This window comes from Vipera ursinii (assembly GCF_947247035.1).
Source record: "Vipera ursinii genome assembly, chromosome: Z".
NCBI classification, from domain to species: domain Eukaryota; kingdom Metazoa; phylum Chordata; class Lepidosauria; order Squamata; family Viperidae; genus Vipera; species Vipera ursinii.
In genome coordinates this window covers 12,868,327-12,889,695 of record NC_139517.1, presented here as the reverse complement: position 1 = coordinate 12,889,695, position 21,369 = coordinate 12,868,327, and the positions used below count along the sequence as shown (strand labels likewise).

Here is a 21,369-nt window from a genome sequence, read left to right as displayed (position 1 = left end):
CATGCCCATTTTTGTATTCTCATGGTTACAGAGGAAAGGATGGCTATAATGATGCGTAATGCTATTGAAAATGCATTGTGGGACTTGAATGAATTTAGTTGGAGATTGGATTCTTGATGTAGTTTGTAGTTTGGTATTTCGCCTCGAACTGAGAGATGGGCAGCATATATAAACCGAATAAAACGTCTTCAGGTTGTGCAATTCAAGCAGCAGTCACGTCTGGAGGAAAAACGGAAAAAAGCACTGGATCTGCAGCTGGATTTTATAGTGGGCCAGACTGAGAAATATTCCGACTTGCTAACCCAGAGCCTCAATGAGACTCTTCCAGTTCCCAGCAAGACCAGTGGCTCCCATGCCGGCTCTACTGCTTCCAGTCCAACTCCCCCTGCTCAGCTCATCGAAGATGGTCAGTTTCCTCAACTCTGTTCTTTGAGCTTGCCAATTCCTAACCCATTTAGTACGGCTTCTATTTCAAACTACACCTTCCCGCTTAAAAAAGACATTGGCTTTGTTAGAAATGGTATTTGTTTCCCAGGGGTGTCGTGTGGGATTTCACTCTCCCCTCCCGACCCACAATTCTAGAATTGGTTTTGTGACTTGAAGGGGGGCGTTGCAGCTGATCCTTTTTCTCATTGACAGATGGGGATTTTCAACCGCATGAAGAGTCAGATGACGAAGAGACAATTGAAGCTGAGGAGCAACAAGAAGGGAACGATTCCGAAACGCAGCTGCGGGAGATTGAGCTGCTAAAGCAGGAAAGCGAGCTACCTTTAGAGGAGCTACTGCAGACGTTACCATCCCAAATCTTAGAAAATTCCTTCAGTGTGTATCCTGGTGCCTCCAGCTCTGACGATGACGACGATGAAGAAGAAGAGGGTGACAGCGAAGAGGAAGTTGAGCAGGAGGAAAGTCAGACCTCTGAAACACTAAAGGTATCCTTCAGGTCAAACCTTGAGCTGGGAACTCAGGGTGCTTTGTATTTATAGGCTGGGATTAAAAGAATCCAACCTTCCAGTTTTAAAACTCATACTGTGCTGTGGTGGCACAGTGGTTAGCCTGCAGTATGGCAGACCAATTCTGTTGACTGCCAGCAGTTCGATTCTCACCAGGCTCAAGGTTGACTCAGCCTTCCATCCTTCCGAGGTGGGTAAAATGAAAACCTACTCTGTAAACCACTTAGGGCTGTAAAATACTGAAGCGGTATATAAGTCCTGCTACTACTATTTAACTGGTTCCCACAATTGACATTTGCCAAGAAGCATCAATTACAATCTGTCCTACTGTTACATGTCCCTGTGCCCCAAAGAGCTTCCCGTTGCGGTCTGTCTCTTGAAGCCTTATCCTCCCCCTCTACTTAGCAGGAGAAACCCAAACCTGTTACTCAGAGGAGTAAGAAACCTTGGAAACCAGACGAAGAGGATGAGGAGTTTACGGCCAATGAAGAGGAAGGTAAGCGTGCTGTTTTGAGTCAACGCAGCGAGAATTGGGATGAGGGTTAGGATTGCAATCCAATAACATAGGAAATCCTTTCTCTCCCAGCTGAAGATGTAGAGGAAACGATAGATGCTGAAGAGAAGCTGGAAGGAAATGTGGATCACAGCAAGGAACTGGATGATCTGGCCAAGGAAGGTTCGAAGAGAGATTGCAACTCGGGATAGCAAACGGGGATTGGGTTCCATAATCCTTCAGAACAATAATTATGTTTGAATAGTATTTCTGAATGTCTGCTGGATCTATGAAACGTCATTCCTAGAATTTGTTCAAGCAACAAAGGGTCCCATTTAAGCAACTGCCCCCAACACTGTACTGTTTGTCTTGGAGTACTCCTCCTTCCCCCCCCCCCCCCAAAAAAAAAAGTGTTGTCGCAAACACTTTTTTTTTCTCCTTTAATCTCTTTCGGAAGCGTGGGAAAAATTACTGACTAAAGTTTAAAAATTGGCTCTTTTTCCCCCTTTAATCTCTTCGGAAGCGTGGGAAAAATGACTTTGCTGACTAAAGTTTAAAAATTGGCTAATTTGAACCTGTGATGCAGTGCCAAAGGGACAGAAAGCATCTGAATCTACTCCTAAGTTAGACTTTGGTAGTCAGGGTTAAGACTTAACCTCTAGTTAACAGTTGATGTGTCATTTCAAAGCTTTACCACTCCAGAAAGGGGAGATCCCTTCAACATAAGTAAAGCAGCAGGTGGGGTTGGAGAAATCAAACTCCTTAGGTTCCGTTGGCCTAACACAAGTTTTCTTTTGGACTTTTTTAACAGGTGAACTGCCCATGGAGGAGTTACTGCAGAAATATGCTGGAGCTTATGCTTCAGACTTTGAAGTGGAAGCATCAGACACTTCATCTGAGGCACTGGAGCCCAGCACTTCAGAGTACGAGGAGGAATCGGAGGAGGAGAATAGCACTAGTCACTCAGGTATAGAAGGAAGAGGGAGCGGCCCCTGTAACATGCGGCTATAGGTATTCCTGCGCTTCAGGCTTGAACATTTGACAATGTGGATTGCACTTTACTATAATCTGCCGGTTAGAACTGTTGAGAGTTGAAGTTTTACAATGTCTTTGGGGGGGAGGGGCAATAGTTTGCCATCCCTGCTGTAAATGAATGTTTTTGCATGGTATCAAAAGCTGGATGGATTTTTGAGCTGTTCAGACGTTTCGCCCTGGTTCTCCAAATTGATACCTTGCAAAACTGCTGGTCTAAAACCAATGTGTTGGATTTCTCCGAATGAAAACTGGGGCCTGCCGTGAGCGATTTCTTACGTAGAAAAGCAGTGTGTGTGTGTGTGTGTGTGTGTGTGTAAAGGTAAAGGTTCCCCCGCACATGCGTGCTAGTCGTTTCCAACTCTAGGGGCCGGTGCTCAGCGCTTGTCCGAGGACGTCTCCGTGGTCATGTGGCCGGCATGATTAGACGCCAAAGGTGCATGGAACGCTGTTACCTTCCCACCGTAGTGGTCCCTATTTTTCTACTTGCATTTTTTACGTGTTTTCGAACTGCTAGGTTGGCAAGCTGGGACGAGTAACAGGCGCTCTGTTACGCGGCACTCGGGATTTGACCCACCAAACTGCCGACCTTCTGATTGACAAGCTCAGTGTCCTAACCCACTGAGCCACCACGTCCCATACACACACACGTGTGTGTGTGTATATATATATATGTGTGTGTATGTATGTATGTACGTGTGTGTGTGTGTGTGTGTGTGTGTGTGTGTGTTGTGTGTGTAGTTAACAGGATTATGTAGTACGGCTTTATCTCGACGTTACTGATTTTGCCTCCAGATTCCACGGAAGAGATCGAAGAAAGTGAGCAAGAGGAAAGTGAGGTAGAGGATGCCCTTGAGGAGGAAAGGAGAGGCGCTTCAGTAATCCAGGAGGAAGATTTTGGTGTTGAGTACCTGTTGAAGCAGGATGATGATAATGGCGGCGAGGGAGACAATGATTCAGCTCCAGCTCCGGGGCCCAAAAAAGAGATCACAGACATTGCAGCAGCAGCAGAGAGCCTACAGCCAAAAGGCTACACCTTGGCAACCACACAAGTGAGTCATTTTGTTGGGTCAGCCAATTAGGGAGGGAGTGAAATAAAGCAGAGAAATTACATTAACCATTCTCTCTTGCAGGTGAAGACACCAATTCCCTATTTGTTGCGTGGGACGCTGCGAGAATACCAACACATTGGCCTTGATTGGCTGGTTACCATGTATGAGAAGAAACTCAACGGCATCCTGGCTGATGAGATGGGTCTTGGTAAAACGATCCAGACAATTTCCTTGTTGGCGCATCTGGCCTGTGAAAAAGGTGGGCAAATAGCTGGTAGAGAGCTCTGGTTATTTGGGCAGGAAGGAGATGAGGGAGTGGAGATGGATTCCGCATAAGAAAAAAGTCACAGCTGATGTTGGGCCTAAGTCATATTGGGTACTAATGTCCACTTGGACCCTTGGCAGAGTAACTAAGCTAGTTACACTGGATCTGTGATTAATCCCTCCCAGTGGTTCATAATAATATAACGCTCAAAAAAATAAAGGGAACACAAGATAAGACATCCTACTATTAAATACAGTACATTGTTTTGTTTTAAGTGTTCCCTTTATTTTTTTTGAGCAGTATATATTCAACAACACGATTACAAGGACAGATCTGTTGATTCCTGTCGGGACAATTCCTGTAGGTCAGGTAGAAGTATCCCAGTATCACTTGGTGATAGTACTTGGTGAAATATAAGCAGAACCACCACAGAGCAGTAAAGGAAATCAGACTACAGCTCCCTCAGCAACTATAACAAAATACAACGGTTGATGGTACCAGAAGCTGCCAAGAGATACAGGATACTAACAGAGTTGCACACACCCCATCTTTCTCAGTATACACCATCAGTCAAGGCGATCAGAGTGGTCCTCCGTGCCACATCCAACTACATCCAAATTGAAAAGGTCAAGGTACTTAGTTTAATCTAATAACTTGGAGCAACCATCCGTGTGTAATCGGGAGGCCTGCAGCTCTCAGGAGTCCAGTGAGATCTTGAGATGGCTCTCTTGCGGATCTCATCTCTTTTGAGTGTGGTGTTCTTTTAAAAATCTTTTTACTATGACTTGTTTTGACGTATTTATGGTACGCAGCTAGTCCTCAACTGACAACAGTTCATTTAGTGGCTGTTGGAAGTTGCAGTGGCGCTGAAAAAAGTGATGTGACTCTTTCGCATGACCCCGCTGCAGCATTCCCATCGTCACATGATCAAAATTCAGACACTTGGCAACTGACTCTATTTATAATGGTTGCCAGGGGCCCAGGGTCATTTAATAACCTTTTGCGACCTTCAGACAATGAAAGTCAATGGGGAAACCCGATTCGCTTAACCGTGTTACTAAATTTACAACTGCGGTGATTCTAACTGAACAATTGTGGCACGAAAGCGCCTAATATGTAGCAAAACTCCGCTGTCTCACTGAGCAACAGAAATTTTGAGCTCAGTGGTGGTGGTAAGTTGAGGACAGTGTGAATAAATGTGAATAAATAAATGGCTGAATTGATCCAACCCAAATGTGTTTCCTTAGGTAGGCTCTCCTCACTGGCTCTTTTTTTTAGTGGATGGGGAATTCCCTCTGCAAAAAAAGTGTTAATGATCTCAGTGACACTTAGCATGCCAGAGTCTTTAGTAGCCCTTAAAAACCAGAGTGGGGAACGAGCTTGTGTTGAAATAGTTGCCAAAATCTTATTGACTTCTTTTAAGAGACAACGCATGGGATTCATTCAAAAGAACATTGCTAGGTGGCGTTACGGTCTTCCCAAAGTATGGTATGCCTTGAATTGACTCAAAAAGCCCAGCATGAGCCTAAGTGACCTTCAAATGCCACAAAATTGCTCAAATGGAACCTGCCACTGGACAGAGTCACGACAGGATTATTCATCCAGTAGCCTGAAAAGAGCCCACTTGGTAAATACAGCTGGGAAGAAGATTTGATAGTGCTTTTTTTCTCTCGTAAGATCTGCTTGCAATGGTATTGCCATCTGTGTGGTAGAACTGAATGTATCCAGGGGACATGTACGACTGGGGTGGGAGAATAAGGTGAAGAAGTGACTTTTGCCTTTAGAGACATAAACATCTCTGGGTACGATGTTTGTTTGCTCCTGCAGGCAGCTGGGGTCCTCACTTGATCATCGTTCCCACCAGTGTAATGCTCAACTGGGAAATGGAAATCAAGCGCTGGTGCCCCAGTTTCAAGATTTTAACATATTACGGGGCGCAAAAGGAGCGTAAGCTAAAGCGACAGGTGAGAGTTGTCAACCACTCGCAGCTGGTTTTGAACTTTCCTATTCTTCAGCTATGCATAAGAAGATTGCCTTCTGCTTCATGGTCTTGTGTGTCCAGTATCTGGTATTCTCATATAGCTATCATCTATCTATATCTATATATCTCTATCTCTATCTATATATATCTATATATCATCTATCTAATCTATCTATATATATATACACACACACATACGTATATATATATATTTACATACATACACATACTAAATGTAGCACAAACAGGAAATGTTCACGTTAATGCTGTTTCCTACTAGTTAAAAGCAGAAAAAAAATTAATTGCAAGGGATTGGACACTGACTTCAGTGCCATCATAGAACTGTGCACGACGGTTCTGGAAAGAGCAAGCACACTTGACCTTGTGGGTAATGTACACAGAGTTGTGTTATGGTGATGGACTTAGGAATGCAAATCTTGCAGATCATTGACTTGAGGAGCAATTTTGTTTTAACTGTTTCTACCAGAAGAAGGGTGTTGTTAGCTGAGAAGTCGTGTCCGACCCATCGCGACCCCATGGACAACGTTCCTCCAGGCCTTCCTGTCCTCTACCATCTTCTGGAGTCCATTTAGGCTCACGCCTACTGCTTCAGTGACTCCATCCAGCCACCTCCTTCTCTGTCGTCCCCTTCTTCTCTTGCCCTCAACCTTTCCCAACATTACGCTCTTCTCTAGTGAGTCCTTCTTTCTCATTAGGTGGCCAAAGTATTTTGAGTTTCAACTTCAGGATCTGGCCTACTAAAGAGCAGTCAGGGTTGATCTCCTCTAGGACTGACCGGTTTGATCGCCTTGCAGTCCAAGGGACTCGCAGGAGTCTTCTCCAGCACCATAGCTCAAAGGCCTCAATTCTTTGGTGCTCAGCCTTTCTTATGGTTCAACTTTCACTGCCATACATTGCAACTGGGAAGACCATAGCCTTGTTAACTTTTGTTAACAGGGTGATGTCTCTGCTTTTTAGTGTGTTGTCTAGATTTGCCATGGCTTTCCTCCCCAGGAGCAAGCGTCTTTTAATTTCTTGACTACAGTCCCCATCTGTGGTGATCTTGGAGCCCAGGAAAATAAAATCTGTCACTACCTCCATTTCTTCCCCATCTATTTGCCAGGAAGAAGGCAGGCAGTTAATAAGGAATCTCTCTTACTAGCCCTGTTGTAATTCCTTCACTGCCTCCATTTAGGGTTGGACCAAGCCCAATGCCTTCCATATCTGCATCACCTCCTATAAGTTGGTGTTGCAGGATCACCAGGCCTTTCGACGCAAGAATTGGAAATACCTGATCTTGGATGAGGCTCAGAACATCAAGAACTTCAAATCCCAACGCTGGCAGTCTTTGCTCAACTTCAACAGGTGAGGCGATAGCAGTGTTTCCCTCAGCATTAAATAGAAACAGCTTTCTTCAGAAATTTTCAAATTTGTGTCTTACTTGTGTTCTAGCCAGCGACGGCTACTGCTGACTGGGACGCCTCTCCAGAACAGCTTAATGGAGTTGTGGTCCCTCATGCACTTCCTGATGCCACACGTCTTCCAGTCACACCGCGAGTTCAAGGAGTGGTTTTCCAACCCACTGACAGGCATGATTGAAGGCAGCCAGGAGTACAATGAGAATTTAGTCAAAAGACTGCACAAGGTGAGCATCGTGGAAGGAGAAGGCCTTTTCAAGGGACTGTTGAAAGTGGACCGAGAAGAGATCCAGAACAAAACGTGCCTTCTTTGTCATCGTCCCAACAGGTGCTGCGCCCGTTCCTCTTGCGAAGGGTCAAAGTGGATGTAGAGAAGCAAATGCCAAAGAAATACGAGCATGTCATCAAGTGCCGTCTTTCCAAGCGCCAGCGTTACCTTTACGATGACTTCATGGCCCAGGCGACGTAAGTATAGACCACGGGTGTCTTAACTTGCCACGTCACGTGACTCATCGTGAGTTTTTTTCGCATTGCCGGAGCTGGGGTTGGTGCGGCCTCAGCATGATGCAACTGGGCCACGGGCCGGCAGTTTGACACCCCTGGTATAGAAGGCTAGTTGAGAAGTGACAGAGGGAATGTCTATGGGTACTAGACATTCTTGGATTTTGTGAGGAAAGTTTTTAAGCTAATAGCGTGGGCCTCATAGAATAGTAGGCTGGTCTTTAAAGTCCATTCTTCTATGGTCGGCAGTTCCTCTTTCTTCCAATACTGACCTATCAAAAGTCTTGCTGCCGTAATTAAATTTAACATCAACTTAGTGTCCACAACCGTAGCATCCGTGATTATTCCCAACAAGAAGAGTTGCGGACAAAACTTTATCCTTTGCTTAAAAATCTTCTGCATATTCCACCAAATTTTTATCCAGAAAACCTTGATCTTTTTACAAGTCCACCATGGACTTTAAAGGTTTCCGACCTGGCAGAGATGGCAAAGATTTCGGCTTATTTGAAAGATCACTCGCAAGAACGTTATATTATGGAATGGAGAAAATGGATTGAGTATATCCAGAACAAGTATAGGGTTAAGAAGTTTTATGTAGCATTTGAATAAGTCTTCTTTCTTTTTTTTCTCTTTTAGCTTCTCTATATATATTTAATATTACTAAGGTTTGTCTTATCCTATATAAGCTAGAGAGTGATGGATTTTAGAGTTTATGGTTGTTAGTATATGGTTGTTTACGATTGCTTTTTTTATATATACCTTGTATTTAGCTCTGGGAAGTCGGGGGGGGGGAGGGGGGAGAGGTAGGGGGGGAGGGAGAAAGGAGGGGGTGGGGGGACTGTTAAAGATAAACTGTATGTTAAAACTTTTCAATAAAAAAAAAAAAGAATAGTAGGCTGGCCATTGGAGAGAAAGGAATATAGACCATGGTGTTTCTCTAGCTTTTATTTGTCCAGCTCCACGCCACATCCGTGTTTATGACTCTTGAAATCGATTATTACATTCCTTGGCATCTGTGGGCATAGCTGATTCCATGTGGCTGTCCCCTTTACAGTACCAAGGAGACGTTGGCAACAGGGCACTTCATGAGTGTCATCAACATCCTGATGCAACTCCGGAAGGTCTGCAATCACCCCAATCTTTTCGACCCACGGCCGATCCACTCGCCATTTATCACAGAGGGCATCTGCTTCCACACTGCTTCCCTCGTCTTGCATGCTCTTGGTTGGGACCCTTTCAAGGCAAGTGCCTCTTCTTCTGATCTCCTTGAAAGGGTGGAATTGCTCCATTTAGTGGGTATCTGGGTGGATAGGTGACCGCTGTTTTTGAGACAAAGGGAGATGCAAAACTAGAACGAAGCATCCTGATTTTATTGCATGTGAATCTCAACCTCTTGCAGAACGTGGACTTGGGCATTTTTGATCTGATCAACTTGGAAGGCTCCGTTTCCCGTTACGAAACAGACACATTCCTGCCCAAATGGAAAGTGACAAGGAAAATGATTGAAGAGATTGCTGAGTCCCCAGACCCTCCTCCCAGACCCAAGCCAGTCAAAATGAAAGTGAACAGGTATTTGTGATTCTTCTCACTGCTCAAGAGGCCTCATTGCGTCATATCCATACTTTTTCCCTTTGGACATAAGCTTGCCAGCTCTGAAGGATTTGGGTTTTCTGACCTAAAGAAAAAGTTGTTATTGGGATTATTCCAATGGCAATTATGCAGAAGAATGATGTGCTATTAGTTAATGTGCTCTGCATTATTTGCTGTCCTGACTTTGAATTCCGAGTATTACCTTGACTAGAATAAATATGCAATAATCTTGGCTGTTGAAACTTAACATTAAGAAAACCAAGATCATGGCATCCGGCCCTCTCAATTCCTGGGAAATAGATGGGGAAGAAATGGAGGTAGATTTTATTTTCCTGGGCTCCAAGATCACCACAGATGGGGACTGTAGTCAAGAAATTAAAAGACGCTTGCTCCTGGGGAGGAAAGCCATGGCAAATCTAGACAGCACACTAAAAAGCAGAGACATAACCCTGTCAACAAAAGTGCGTATAGTCAAGGCTATGGTCTTCCCTGTTGCAATGTATGGCTGTGAAAGTTGGACCATAAGAAAGGCTGAGCGCCAAAGAATTGAAGCCTTTGAACTATGGTGCTGGAGAAGACTCCTGCGAGTCCCCTGGACTGCAAGGCGATCAAACTGGTCAGTCCTGGAGGAGAACAACCCTGACTGCTCTTTAGTAGGCCAGATCCTGAAGCTGAAAGTCAAAGACTTTGGCCACCTAATGAGAAAGAAGGACTCACTGGAGAAGAGCCTAATGCTGGGAAAGGTTGAGGGCAATAGAAGAAGGGGACGACAGAGAATGAGGTGGCTGGATGGAGTCACTGAAGCAGTAGGCGTGAGCTTAAATGGATTCCAGAAGATGGTAGAGAAGGCCTGGAGGAACATTGTCCATGGGGTCGCGATGGGTCGGACATGACTTCGCAGCTAACAACAACAACAATCTTGGCTGAGAACTGGAGGGGACTGTTAAATCTCCATCTCTGGAACTGTCTCCATCAGACAGTTCTTAGCCAAGGTTTTTTTTTATTATTATTATTATTATTTTTTATCGTACAGCAGAAGAAAAGAAACCCATTGCTCTGTGTCATCTCTTTCAGGATGTTACAGCCGATGCCCAAGCCAGAAAACAGAACAGTAGTACTGGTGAACAGCCCTCGACCCACAGCCCCTCTGCAGAGACCGATGACTCCTGTGCTTCCGGAATCACTGGCGCCTGCTCTAGCTCCTGGACCACACCCAGGCCCGGGATTGCCAGGGCCTTTGCAGCCCACCACGCTCCCCGTCTCGGTGTCTCTCCCTGTGCCTATCCCAATGCCTCCTTCATCTGTGACCATGTCGGTACCGGTGCCGCCTCCTGCCAGACCACAGACCCCAACTCTAGTGCCTACTTTGAGCCAGAACAACCCAGCTGCTGCTTTGCTGCAGAGCCAGGCCTCTGTTCCTCAGGGTGAGGTTTCGGAATTGTTTGGGGAATGAGGAAAGAGGGCGAGTGAAAGTTTGGCGATGGGGTGTGGAGAGTGTGGGGGGGAAGTTGAGCTCTGTTTCTTCTTACCTTCGCCTTTACCGTTAAAGTTGTTTTGTGTGAAACTAGATCTGCACCTCTTGAGTTTATTTTGAAATGGGCAATAGATTTCTTGTTTTGACTTTTAAACAGCAAATTGTCCGTTCAGTTGCAAAACTATTTTGGCATTGGGTTTCCTGAAGCGTATCTTAATATTTTAAAAAGATAAGAGTTGTGGGTCTCTTAATTTGTTCTTAAGGGACGCTCAGTGGGTTAGGACGCTGAGCTTGTCGATCGGAAGGTCGGCAGTTTGGCGGGTCGAATCCCAAGTGCCGCGTAACAGGGTGAGCACTTGTTACTCGTCCCAGCTTCTGCCAACCTAGCAGTTTAAAAGCACGTAAAAAATGCAAGTAGAGAAATAGGGACCACTATGGTGGGAAGGTAACAGGGTTACCTTCTGTGCGCCTTTGGCATCTAGTCATGCCGGCCACATGACCACGGAGACGTCCTCGGACAAGCGCTGGCTCTTCGGGTATGAAACAAGAGATGATCACCGGCCCCTAGAGTCGGAAACGACTAGCAGGCATGTGCGGGGGAACCTTTACCTTACCTTTTAACCTTGTTCTCTCTCTCTCTTTCCCCCCACCTACAGTGCTGCCCATGGCAATGACTGCAGCTCAGCTGGTCCCAAATACTCCCCGGCCTCTCCTCTCACCACCTCCTGTTTCTCCTACCACAACCACCGCCTCCTCTCTCAAGCCTGCGCCAGTCCCACTCCCAGTGGGCCAGCAGCCCCCAGTTAGCAGCTTGAGTGGCGCTGCAGTGCGACAGCAACCCCCCGCTAATACTTTGAGCATCACCTCTGTCCAACAGCAGCCCCCCATCAGCCCCTTGGGCATCAGTCCTATGGCTCACCAACCCCCCACCAACCCCCAATCCATTAATACACTTAGCATATCCCCCCTTAACGCTCTGGGTGTATCCCCTGTAGGGGGGCAGCAGCCTCCCCCGACCAACCCTTTGGGCCCAGGACCTGCGGGAGCTACCACTCAACAGTCCACCAGCGCCATTGGGGGCATGGTGAAGCCCATGAACATCCATTCTGCCGTACCTACCTTGCCTGGATACAACTTTGCTGCCGCGGCCGGAGGTGTGCAGCAAAGGCTTTTGCTGTCCCCGGATATGCAGGCACGATTGCCTTGTAAGTATTAAGGAGCCAGCAAGAAATGGGCGGCCGCCATGCCATGATGGTTTGAAAATCTAACCCCTCCTTTATTTCCCCCCCCCCCACTTCACTGCAGCAGGTGAAGTAGTCAGCATTGGTCAACTCGCCTCGTTGGCTAACCGGCCTCTCCAAGGTGCTCCAGGCAGTAAACCCCTCACATTCCAGATCCAAGGCAACAAGCTTACCTTGACGGGTACCCAAGTTCGCCAGGTCACTATGCCTCAGCCAGCCCGACAGCTGCCAAGTAGGTAAACCCCAGTCCTGAACAGCCCCAATGACCCCCTTGTCCTCTTGTCACAAATAAGACAGCTTTGGGTAACCTTGACTTAGGGAAGCTTAGTAATGTTTGATTAGAGATTAGACTGAGATTCGGCAAGCCATAATACAAAATAGTGGTCTGGGAACCAGGTACTTCTGAGTACGCCGTTCAGGGATTTGTTTTCGGAACCATGGCTTGTGCCTTAATACATCTTCCATACAAACTTTAATTTTAGCTAAGGGCGGGGGGGGAGGGGTTATTTGTTGTCCCTTGAAATCGGAAGGATTGTTTTGTTCAAAATTAGCAAGAGAATGTCAGGTCCTAATGTACAGGTAGTCCTCGATTAACGAGCACAATTGAGCCCCAAATTTTTGTTGCTAAGTGAGACATTTCTTAAGTGAATTTTGCTCCATTTTACGACCTGTCTTGCCACGGTTGTCGAGCATATCACTGCAGTTGATAAATTAGTAACCTGGTTGTTAAGTGAATCTGGTTTCCCCATTAGCTATGCTTGTCAGAAGGTCGCAAAAGGTCATCACATGACCCCGTGACACTACAGCAGTCTCATAAATGTGAGTCAGTTGCCAAGTGTGTCAGTTTTGATCACAGGACTGGGTGTGTGTGTGTGTGCTGCAACAGTTGTAAGTGTGAAAAACGGCCATAAGTCACTTTTTCCAGGGCCGTTGTTACTTCAAACAGTCATTAAATGAACCGCTGTAAGTCAAGGACTACCTGTACTTTCTAGTCATCCTTGAGTAGATGTTTTCAGCATAAGAAACACTCCTGCATGATGTGTGTGTCTTATAAATCCCATGAGACAACTTTAAACTTTACCCTGGCTCTACACAGGAATGCTTCCTTCTTGTTATTTAAATGCCATTTATGGAAGAGAATTAAAACATTGGAATTAACAGATCCACTGACAAGATAAAATGCTCGCAAGATTAAATGTCTCCTGTTAAGGGAAAATAATATGTTAAGGGAAAATGATAGTGACAGGCTGTCGGGGAGATAATGTTGAAAGGGAAACGAAGTGGCAGGTAGCTTTTTTTTTATTATTGGAGCAGCCCCTCTAAGCTCCTGGTGTCTCTTTGTGAGTCATCCGGTGACCCGAGGGATAGAGCAAAATTAGAGCCTTGCTTGACTCGGAGGACCACTGCTTCTCAGTGGGACCTCTCAAGGAGGGCTTACAGATATATTGAAAATGTTACTTAAACATTGCAGACAGAAAAAGGAACAGAATGGGCAAGAATTCTCTTTTCCTTCTCTCTTTTTTTCTCTCTCCAGGGAATGTAGTTCACTTGGTGTCCGCTGGGGGGCAGCACCACATCATCAGCCAGCCGGCCCAAGTGGCTTTGATCCAGGCGATGGCCCAGCAGGCAGGGCAGAACCCAGTTAGCGTGCAGAATGTTCCAGGCCACCAGCCTCCCACCATCCTGCCGGTCCCAGCTACCAGCACAACTGTGCCACCCGTTGCTTCCACAGCAACAATCAGCGTCCCGATTGCTGTTACCCAAGGTCAGTCTATCTCTCGTAGCCTAGATTTTCCTTCTGGCTTGTGAGGGAAATGTTCTTTCAGGAAACGGACTTGGGGACATGAAGCCCCTTCCTGCAACTGGTTGCCCTCCACCAGCTTTCCTTTCTGATGACTGTCTTTGAGGCGTGCTACCTCTGGAATTACATGGCCAGTCATCTCTCGTCGTCTTTTGGCCGTCTTTTTCTTTCTTTATACCTTATTTGCGTTTCAGTTTTCTCCCTCTTCCAACATATAAATACAGATAGCCCTTGACTTAATGACCACAATTGAGCCCAAAAATTTCTGTGGCTAAGTGGCAGATTTGTTGTGAGTTTTACCCCGTTTTACAGCTTTCCTTGCCCCATTTGTTAACTGACTGACTGCAGTTGTTAAATTAGTAAGACGGCTGTTAAGTGAATCTGCCTTCCCCATTGACTTTGCTTGTCAGAAAGTCGCCAAAGGTGATCACGTCTCTCTCTCTCTCACACACACACACACACACAGACACCTGGGGATCCTGCGGCTGTCATAAATGTGAGTTAGTTGCCAAGCGTCTGAATTTTGATCACATGACCATGGGGATGCTGCAGTGGTCACAAGTGTGAAAGAGGGTCCGAAGTCACTTTTTTCCCAGCGCTGTTATAACTTTGAATGGTCACTAAATGGAACTGTCACGGAGTACCTGTAGTAAGCAGATTATCAGAAATAATTGTCCTTCAAAATTGAGCCTCTCCTCTGCCTTTTGTTTCTCACAGTGCCGTCCTCAGCAGTGAATAGTTCGGGCGTAGTGAAGATTGTCGTACGGCAGGCTCCTCGAGATGGCTTAGTGTCCCCATCCCCTGGGCCACAGCATCCACCCATGCGCCCTGTGACGCCAACAACCGCCAGTACTTTACCTGGCCTTCCAACAGCCCTCTTGGCCCAGCGGGCCACACTCCCTGTGAACCCCGTCTCTTCGGTTAGGCTGCCCAACCAACCCCTGGTCCCACTGAGGCCACCTGCACCAGCCCCCCTACAGACCCTTGTGAGACCCACGCTGCGAATGGTACACGCCTCAAATCCCAACCTGGAGCAACAGCTGGGTGAGCATGTCTTAAAATCACCAGGTGGGATTTCATGCATCAAAAATTTGGGAGTTGGATCCCACTGCCAGCTTCAAACTGATCTTTAAAAAAAAAAAAAAAGGATGTCACATAAAAAAGAAAAATCAAGGAATGTGTTAATCTGGTAAACAAAGACTAACTGTAGATATATTCTTCTAATTTTATGCAGATAAATGATAGTTCATGTAATAAAATGTTAAAACAGATAAATTAGTATATTAGACAAGCGAAATAGGATTAGGAATGGAAAATTTTGGCTGATTCATGAAATGGGCCATCTGCATATAAGCACATACGTAATTTTTACCTCCTAATGTGACTGTGATTTCAGAATTTCTAATAGCACATGTAAACAGTTCTAAATTAAAAAGAAAAGATGAAAGAGGGCATCTTTGACGAGGTGCATAACGTAATGTTACCCTCTGAAAATACTCCGAATTAATTAAACTACATCAGGGTAGGCTATAAACTGTAGGGAATCCATAATAAGTCAGTGCCTGTTTCAAAAACGTCCAGGAAATCATATCAAAAGCATTTTCAGTATCCAGAAGAATAATTGCTAAATTCTACCAGTTTAGAATTACAGTAGTTAGACTAAAAATATATTATCAAAAAGCTGACAGTCCTGCATAGATTCAGATTTCTTCATAGCCCTCTAAACTGGTAAAATGATAGTTCAAATATAGCAAAACCCATGCATTCTTTAAATTTTTCTGTAGTGGATGGACAACTGGTAACTGTCCAGCTGTTGTTACAACGTATTTTGCAGTCAGAAAGGTGTGCTGCATTCATTTCTCTTGTCGTATTTTCAAAATGCATTTCAAAAGATTACGAGGATCTACAGAAGCCAGGGCAAGGGACGTGGTGGCTTAGGACGCTGAGCTTGTTGATCAGAAGGTCGGCAGTTTGGCGGGTCGAATCCCGAGTGCCGCGTAACAGAGTGAGCGCCTGTTACTCGTCCCAGCTTCTGCCAACCTAGCAGTTCGAAAGCACGTAAAAATGCAAGTAGAAAAATAGGGACCACTATGGTGGGAAGGTAACAGCGTTCCGTGCGCCTTTGGCGTCTAGTCATACCGGCCACATGACCACGGAGACGTCCTTGGACAAGCTCTGGCTCTTCGGCTTTGAAACAGAGATGAGCACCGGCCCCTAGAGTCGGAAACGACTAGCACGCATGTGCGGGGGAACCTTTACCTTTACCTTACAGAAGCCAGTGAGTCTTCTAAACAAAATTAACCTATGCAATAACTCCAATCCAAAGAGGGAGCCAAGTGGCATATTACCACACTATAAACATGAAAGAGATTGTAGATTTGTCGGCAATCCTCCTCACGATTGCTCTTCTGTTTCCTTCACAGTTCCTCCTCCCCCGCCTCCCACAGTTGCTTCATTTGCTATCAGCCCAGCTGCCACTGTTACTGTTTCTGCCAACACTTCTCCTACAATGGTGTCCCAGATTGCCTCAAGCCCCATGCCCAAGGAGGAACCGGAGATGTTAACTCTGCGTTCTACTACACCTACACCACCACCACCCCTTTCCATCCTGGCCCCAAGGCCGAGACGGCAACCACCTCCCCCGCCCCGCTCCCCTTTCTTTCTGGTGAGTTCCTTGGCTCAGAGACGTGGCTTTCGGGGGGTGGGGGGGAGGGGGCTGGAGGAACAGGGTAGTTGAGAAGTTGCGGCAGGGAGGCGATAAGAAGTTGGATACAGTTCTATCCGCTTGGCTTGCTCTGGCTCCAGGAAGCACTTGACGAGAAGAGGAAGAAGCAGAAGGAGGAGCGCCTTGACCGGCTTTTCCGTCTCAATGAGCAGCACTGCAACCTTGCGCCTGTCTACGGTACCGAAGTGCTACGCTTTTGCACCCTCTTTTCTCCTGCTCTGCCGCCTCCCCAGGAAAAGGAGGAGGAGGAGGAGAAAGAGGAGGCCATGGTGGAGCCGAGTGAAGAAGAGCGAGCCACGGCAACCCAGAACATAGAGCCAAAGGGCTCAAGGGGATCTGGATACACCCATTGCTACGCAGCCCAAGTGCAAAGGAGCACTCAGCATCTCGAGGCCTATTGGCAGAGGTCAGAAACCTTGGCCCAAGCAATCCTGACACCCAAGCAACGGATTGAGGAGCTGACGGACATTATAGAGAGGTAATATTTTCCTGCAGATACTTGGCTGTTTTGAAGCGGTGGTGCTAAAGTGGGGGGAGGGGGCAGAAGCATGAAGATATCTTTTTGAGTGTTTCAAAATATTCCTGTGAGTTCCAGCTTTAGTCAAATCTTCCTCTCTTATTTTCTGGAGGTATTTTATGTGTTTATCAAAGTTTTAACCCACATTGATTACTTTATAAGTAACTCAAGGTGGCAGATGTATCTGATACTACTTCCTCTTCCTATTTTCTCCACAACTACAACTCTGTGAAGTGAGTTGGGCTGAGAGAGAGCGACTGGCTCAAAGTAGCCCAGCCTAAGGTGGGAGTACAACTCACGGTCTCCTGGTTCCTGGGCCAGCACCTTAACTACTACACCAGACTGGCTGTTGAATTTGTATTCTTACATCTCCTTTACTGTCTGTTCACCTTTTGCAGGTTCATTTTCGTTATGCCTCCTGTGGAGGCTCCTGCTATCACCATGCACACCTCTCATCCTCCCCCGACACTCCTGCTCCAGAAGTCAGTCTTCAAGGAGACCTTGCGCCAAGAGCTCTCGCCACACGCAAGTTGTTTGCATCGTATCATCTGCAACATGAGGACCCAGTTCCCGGACCTTCGCCTCATCCAGTACGACTGTGGTATGTGGTGAGAAGAGTTAAGGTGCACTTGACACCGATCGGAAACGAGGGCAATGCGTTAGCCTGCTTGTGAGGTCAAGCAAATTGTTTTTTGGGTTGGCAGATATATCATTGCCCATTGCTCTCTGTTCTTTCATTTGTTTTCAGGGAAATTGCAGACTTTGGATGTTCTACTACGGCAGCTCAAAGCTGGATCCCACCGGGTCCTGATTTTCACCCAGATGACCCGCATGTTGGACGTGTTGGAACAATTCCTCAATTATCACGGGCATATCTATCTGCGATTGGATGGTAGCACTCGGGTAGAGCAACGGCAGGTAAGCGACAGCAGTTTGTGCCCTTCCTGAAATGTTAAGCAAAATCCCTGCCTGTCTGCCGAAGTGATTCGTGCTGCTTCCTTCCTACCTGGTTTATTCACTTAAAACAACATAGAAGGCCACCTGTCTCGCAGAAGTGATTCTGACGTGCGTACAAAGATTTAAGAGCAACCGTAGTTTAACAAAATGTCCACAGCAATAAACAGAGTCCCAATTCACAGTGAGTAACATTAACCAGCAGAGCTTGATTAACCAAACAGCCCAAACACCTGGGGGAACAGCAAGAGACTCAAAGGATCTAGACCAGGGGTATTTTTTATTTATTTTTATTAGATTTATATACCGCCCTTTCCCGAAGGACTCAGGGCGGTTTACAGGGTATTTAAAACAAAACCAGTACAAAAGTTAAAAACAATTAAAAAAAGATTAAATCATCCCTAAAATTAAAAACCCCAGTTAAAAACTCAGCCTGGGCCGGAGAGCTCAAAGAGCCAGGTCTTCAGGTCCTGGCGAAATGAATGAAGGTCGGGGGCAGTCCTAAGCTCCACAGGCAGCTGGTTCCAGAGGGCAGGCGCACCCACAGAGAAGGCCCTTCCCCTGGGTGTTATCCGGCAGCAGTCTTTTACCGGCGGCACCCTGAGAAGACCCTCCCTGTGTGAGTGCACTGGATGAAGGGAGCAGGTGTTCCCTCATATATCCCGGACCCAAGCCATTTAGGGCTTTATAGGTCATCACCAGCACCTTGAATCTCACCCGCAGGGCAACCGGAAGCCAATGCAGCTCGCGGAGTAGAGGTGTTACATGGGAGTATCGGGAAACCCCCATCACAACTCACGCGGCCGCATTCTGCACCAGCTGAAGCCTCCGAGTGGTCCTCAAGGGCAGCCCCATGTAGAGAGCGTTGCAGTAGTCTAGACGGGAGGTCACGAGCGCATGAGTGACTGTGCGTAGGGTATCTCGGTCCAGATAGGGCCGCAACTGGCGCACCAAGTGAATCTGGGCAAAAGCCCCCCTGGTCACGGCTCCTATATGATCTTCCAAAGTGAGCCGTGAATCCAGGAGGACGCCCAAGTTGCGAGCCCTATCAACGGGGGGTAACACCTCACCCCCCATAATTAAAGATGGACAAAACTGGTTCATCCGAGATGCCGGTATGCACAGCCACTCAGTCTTGGCGGGATTGAGTCGAAGCCTGTTTCTCCCCATCCAGACCTGGACTGCCTCTAGCTGGCTCAGGAATTCTGGGAGTTGAAGTCCATGAGTCATAAAAGAGCCAAGGTTGCCTACCCCTGATCTAGGCCATCCTAATCTCTGGAAGGATGCAGATTCATAGGGCAAACACTGCCATTGGGAGTGCGTGACTCTGGAATCCCAACAATTTGACGTCGTTTAATCAAAGGGACCTGGAGGCAGTCACGGAAAATTGGCGTGTTGAATATTTGGAAAAAAAAATAGCTTTCATTCAGAATACATTTTTTAAACTCCTGGCTTTTTCTTTGGTTGAATTATGCTGCATAGGTAAGGGAATAACTGGGACAGTCCAAGACTTTGGGGGGGGGTGTTTCAGAATGAGACTATTGCAAATTATGGAGACTTATGTCCTGTTAAGGACACGGTGGCTCAGTGGGTTAGGACGTTGAGCTTGTCGATCAGAAGGTCGGCAGTTTGGCGGGTCGGATCCCGAGTGCCAAAGTGAGTGCCTGTTACTCGTCCCAGCTTCTGCCAACCTAGCAGTTAGAAAGCACGTAAAAATGCAAGTAGAAAAATAGGGACCACTCTGGTGGGAAGGTAACAGCGTTCCGTGCGCCTTTGGCGTCTAGTCATGCCGGCCACATGAACACGGAGACGTCCTCGGACAAGCGCTGGCTCTTCGGCTTTGAAACGGAGATGAGCACCGGCCCCTAGAGTCGGAAACGACTAGCACGCATGTGCAGGGGAACCTTTACCTTTACTATGTCCTGTTAATTGAAGGGTGGGTTTTTTTTTTAAAAAAAAATGTAAAATGTAGTTCTGAAAAAAAATGATTTTGTAGGTTATCAAATTAAGATATTTGTATCGCCTGCTTTTTAATCGTGTAATTCATACATGAAGTCAGTTCATAAACCTACCTTCCTCTTCTGAAGCTAGGAGGTAAAGGCAGAATCCCGGTCCAGGATTTTCTTTCTTTCTTTGATTTTGGCAGGCATTGATGGAGCGTTTCAATGCAGACAAGCGCATCTTCTGTTTCATCTTGTCAACACGCAGCGGTGGGGTGGGAGTGAACCTGACCGGTGCTGACACTGTGGTGTTCTATGACAGTGACTGGAACCCCACCATGGATGCTCAGGCCCAAGATCGCTGCCACCGTATCGGGCAGACACGGGATGTTCACATCTACAGGTTAACTAAGCTTTCCATTCCACGTGTGACAGCATTGGCTAGTCTAATTTAGCTATGTTATTCTCCAGGATTTCAGCCTGCACACTTGGGAAATGAGGTTGGGGAAGATGTACAAAGCGTGGGATCTACAGGATTATGCCTCTGTCAAGCCCCCAGGAGATTCAGGCAGTTCAAATGAGTACAAGTAGTCCTCGACTTAACAACAGTTCATTTAGTGACCGTTTGAAGTTAAAACGGCCCTAAAAGAAAGTGACAACCATTTCACACTTAGAATCAATCGTTGCAGCATCCCTGTGCCCACCTGGATCAAAATTCAGACGCTTCGCAACTGACTCGTATTTATGACGTTTGTAGCGCCTTGGGGTCATATCAGCTTCTGCAATCTTCTGACAAGCAAAGTCAGTGTGGGAAACCAGATTCACTTAACAACCATGTTACTTAACAACTGTAGTGATTCACCTAAGAACTGTGGCAGGAAATGGAGCCAAATTCAGTGAACTAATGTTTCACTTAGCAGCAGAAATTTTGGGCTCAATTGTGGTTATAAGTCGAGGAATACCTGTATAAAGATTTATTGCAAGCTTAAGCTCTCTACAAGAATCTGACCATCTAGCAGCTAAGGGAAATGAGTGGGAAGTGAGAGAGGCATTCAAGATGGGCTGTTCTTAGATGTCTTGCAGGAAACTCGTGATTTATGATGCTGTTGTGATTCAGGGTCAGCCTGTGGGTTCAGCAGTTGGGTCGGACGATTCAGAGGAGGAGGAGGGGTTTGGAGAGCCTGCAGAGGACAGTTCTGAGGCTTCGCAGAGCTCTCAGCCAGGCCCCTCCCATCTGGTTACTACTCAGACCCAGCCTGACAGCTTGGATGAAGATGACCCACAGCTGGCCCTGTTCAAGGACACCCGAAGCAGGAGGCAGTCAATTAGGAGTAAACAGAGGAAGGCAGTGGGGCACCTCGGAAGGAGGCAAAGAGAAGCCACGCCTTGAAACTGTTTAAAAGGGGAATGTGTGGGAGGGCTGGTTGCTGAA

General features: G+C 46.6%; 1 protein-coding gene across 2 annotated transcripts in view; it reads left to right on the top strand.

Moving 5' to 3' along the window:
• SRCAP (Snf2 related CREBBP activator protein) overlaps window positions 1-21,369 on the top strand; it is a 38,429-nt gene that overhangs the window by 9,869 nt on the left and 7,191 nt on the right. Inside the window, exons 7-29 of one of the 2 annotated variants that reach the window (XM_083378466.1) lie at window positions 193-406; window positions 640-932; window positions 1,359-1,449; window positions 1,540-1,629; window positions 2,258-2,413; window positions 3,274-3,530; window positions 3,612-3,789; window positions 5,623-5,759; window positions 6,972-7,141; window positions 7,229-7,421; window positions 7,523-7,659; window positions 8,750-8,936; window positions 9,095-9,264; window positions 10,360-10,709; window positions 11,416-11,964; window positions 12,065-12,232; window positions 13,535-13,765; window positions 14,519-14,845; window positions 16,225-16,466; window positions 16,607-17,004; window positions 17,442-17,644; window positions 17,792-17,961; window positions 20,144-20,340. In XM_083378466.1, coding sequence (XP_083234592.1) covers window positions 193-406; window positions 640-932; window positions 1,359-1,449; window positions 1,540-1,629; window positions 2,258-2,413; window positions 3,274-3,530; window positions 3,612-3,789; window positions 5,623-5,759; window positions 6,972-7,141; window positions 7,229-7,421; window positions 7,523-7,659; window positions 8,750-8,936; window positions 9,095-9,264; window positions 10,360-10,709; window positions 11,416-11,964; window positions 12,065-12,232; window positions 13,535-13,765; window positions 14,519-14,845; window positions 16,225-16,466; window positions 16,607-17,004; window positions 17,442-17,644; window positions 17,792-17,961; window positions 20,144-20,340 — 5,108 coding nt within the window. The remainder of the gene's footprint in view (window positions 1-192; window positions 407-639; window positions 933-1,358; window positions 1,450-1,539; window positions 1,630-2,257; window positions 2,414-3,273; window positions 3,531-3,611; window positions 3,790-5,622; window positions 5,760-6,971; window positions 7,142-7,228; window positions 7,422-7,522; window positions 7,660-8,749; window positions 8,937-9,094; window positions 9,265-10,359; window positions 10,710-11,415; window positions 11,965-12,064; window positions 12,233-13,534; window positions 13,766-14,518; window positions 14,846-16,224; window positions 16,467-16,606; window positions 17,005-17,441; window positions 17,645-17,791; window positions 17,962-20,143; window positions 20,341-21,369) is intronic. The other variant, XM_083378467.1, reaches the window with a different exon arrangement.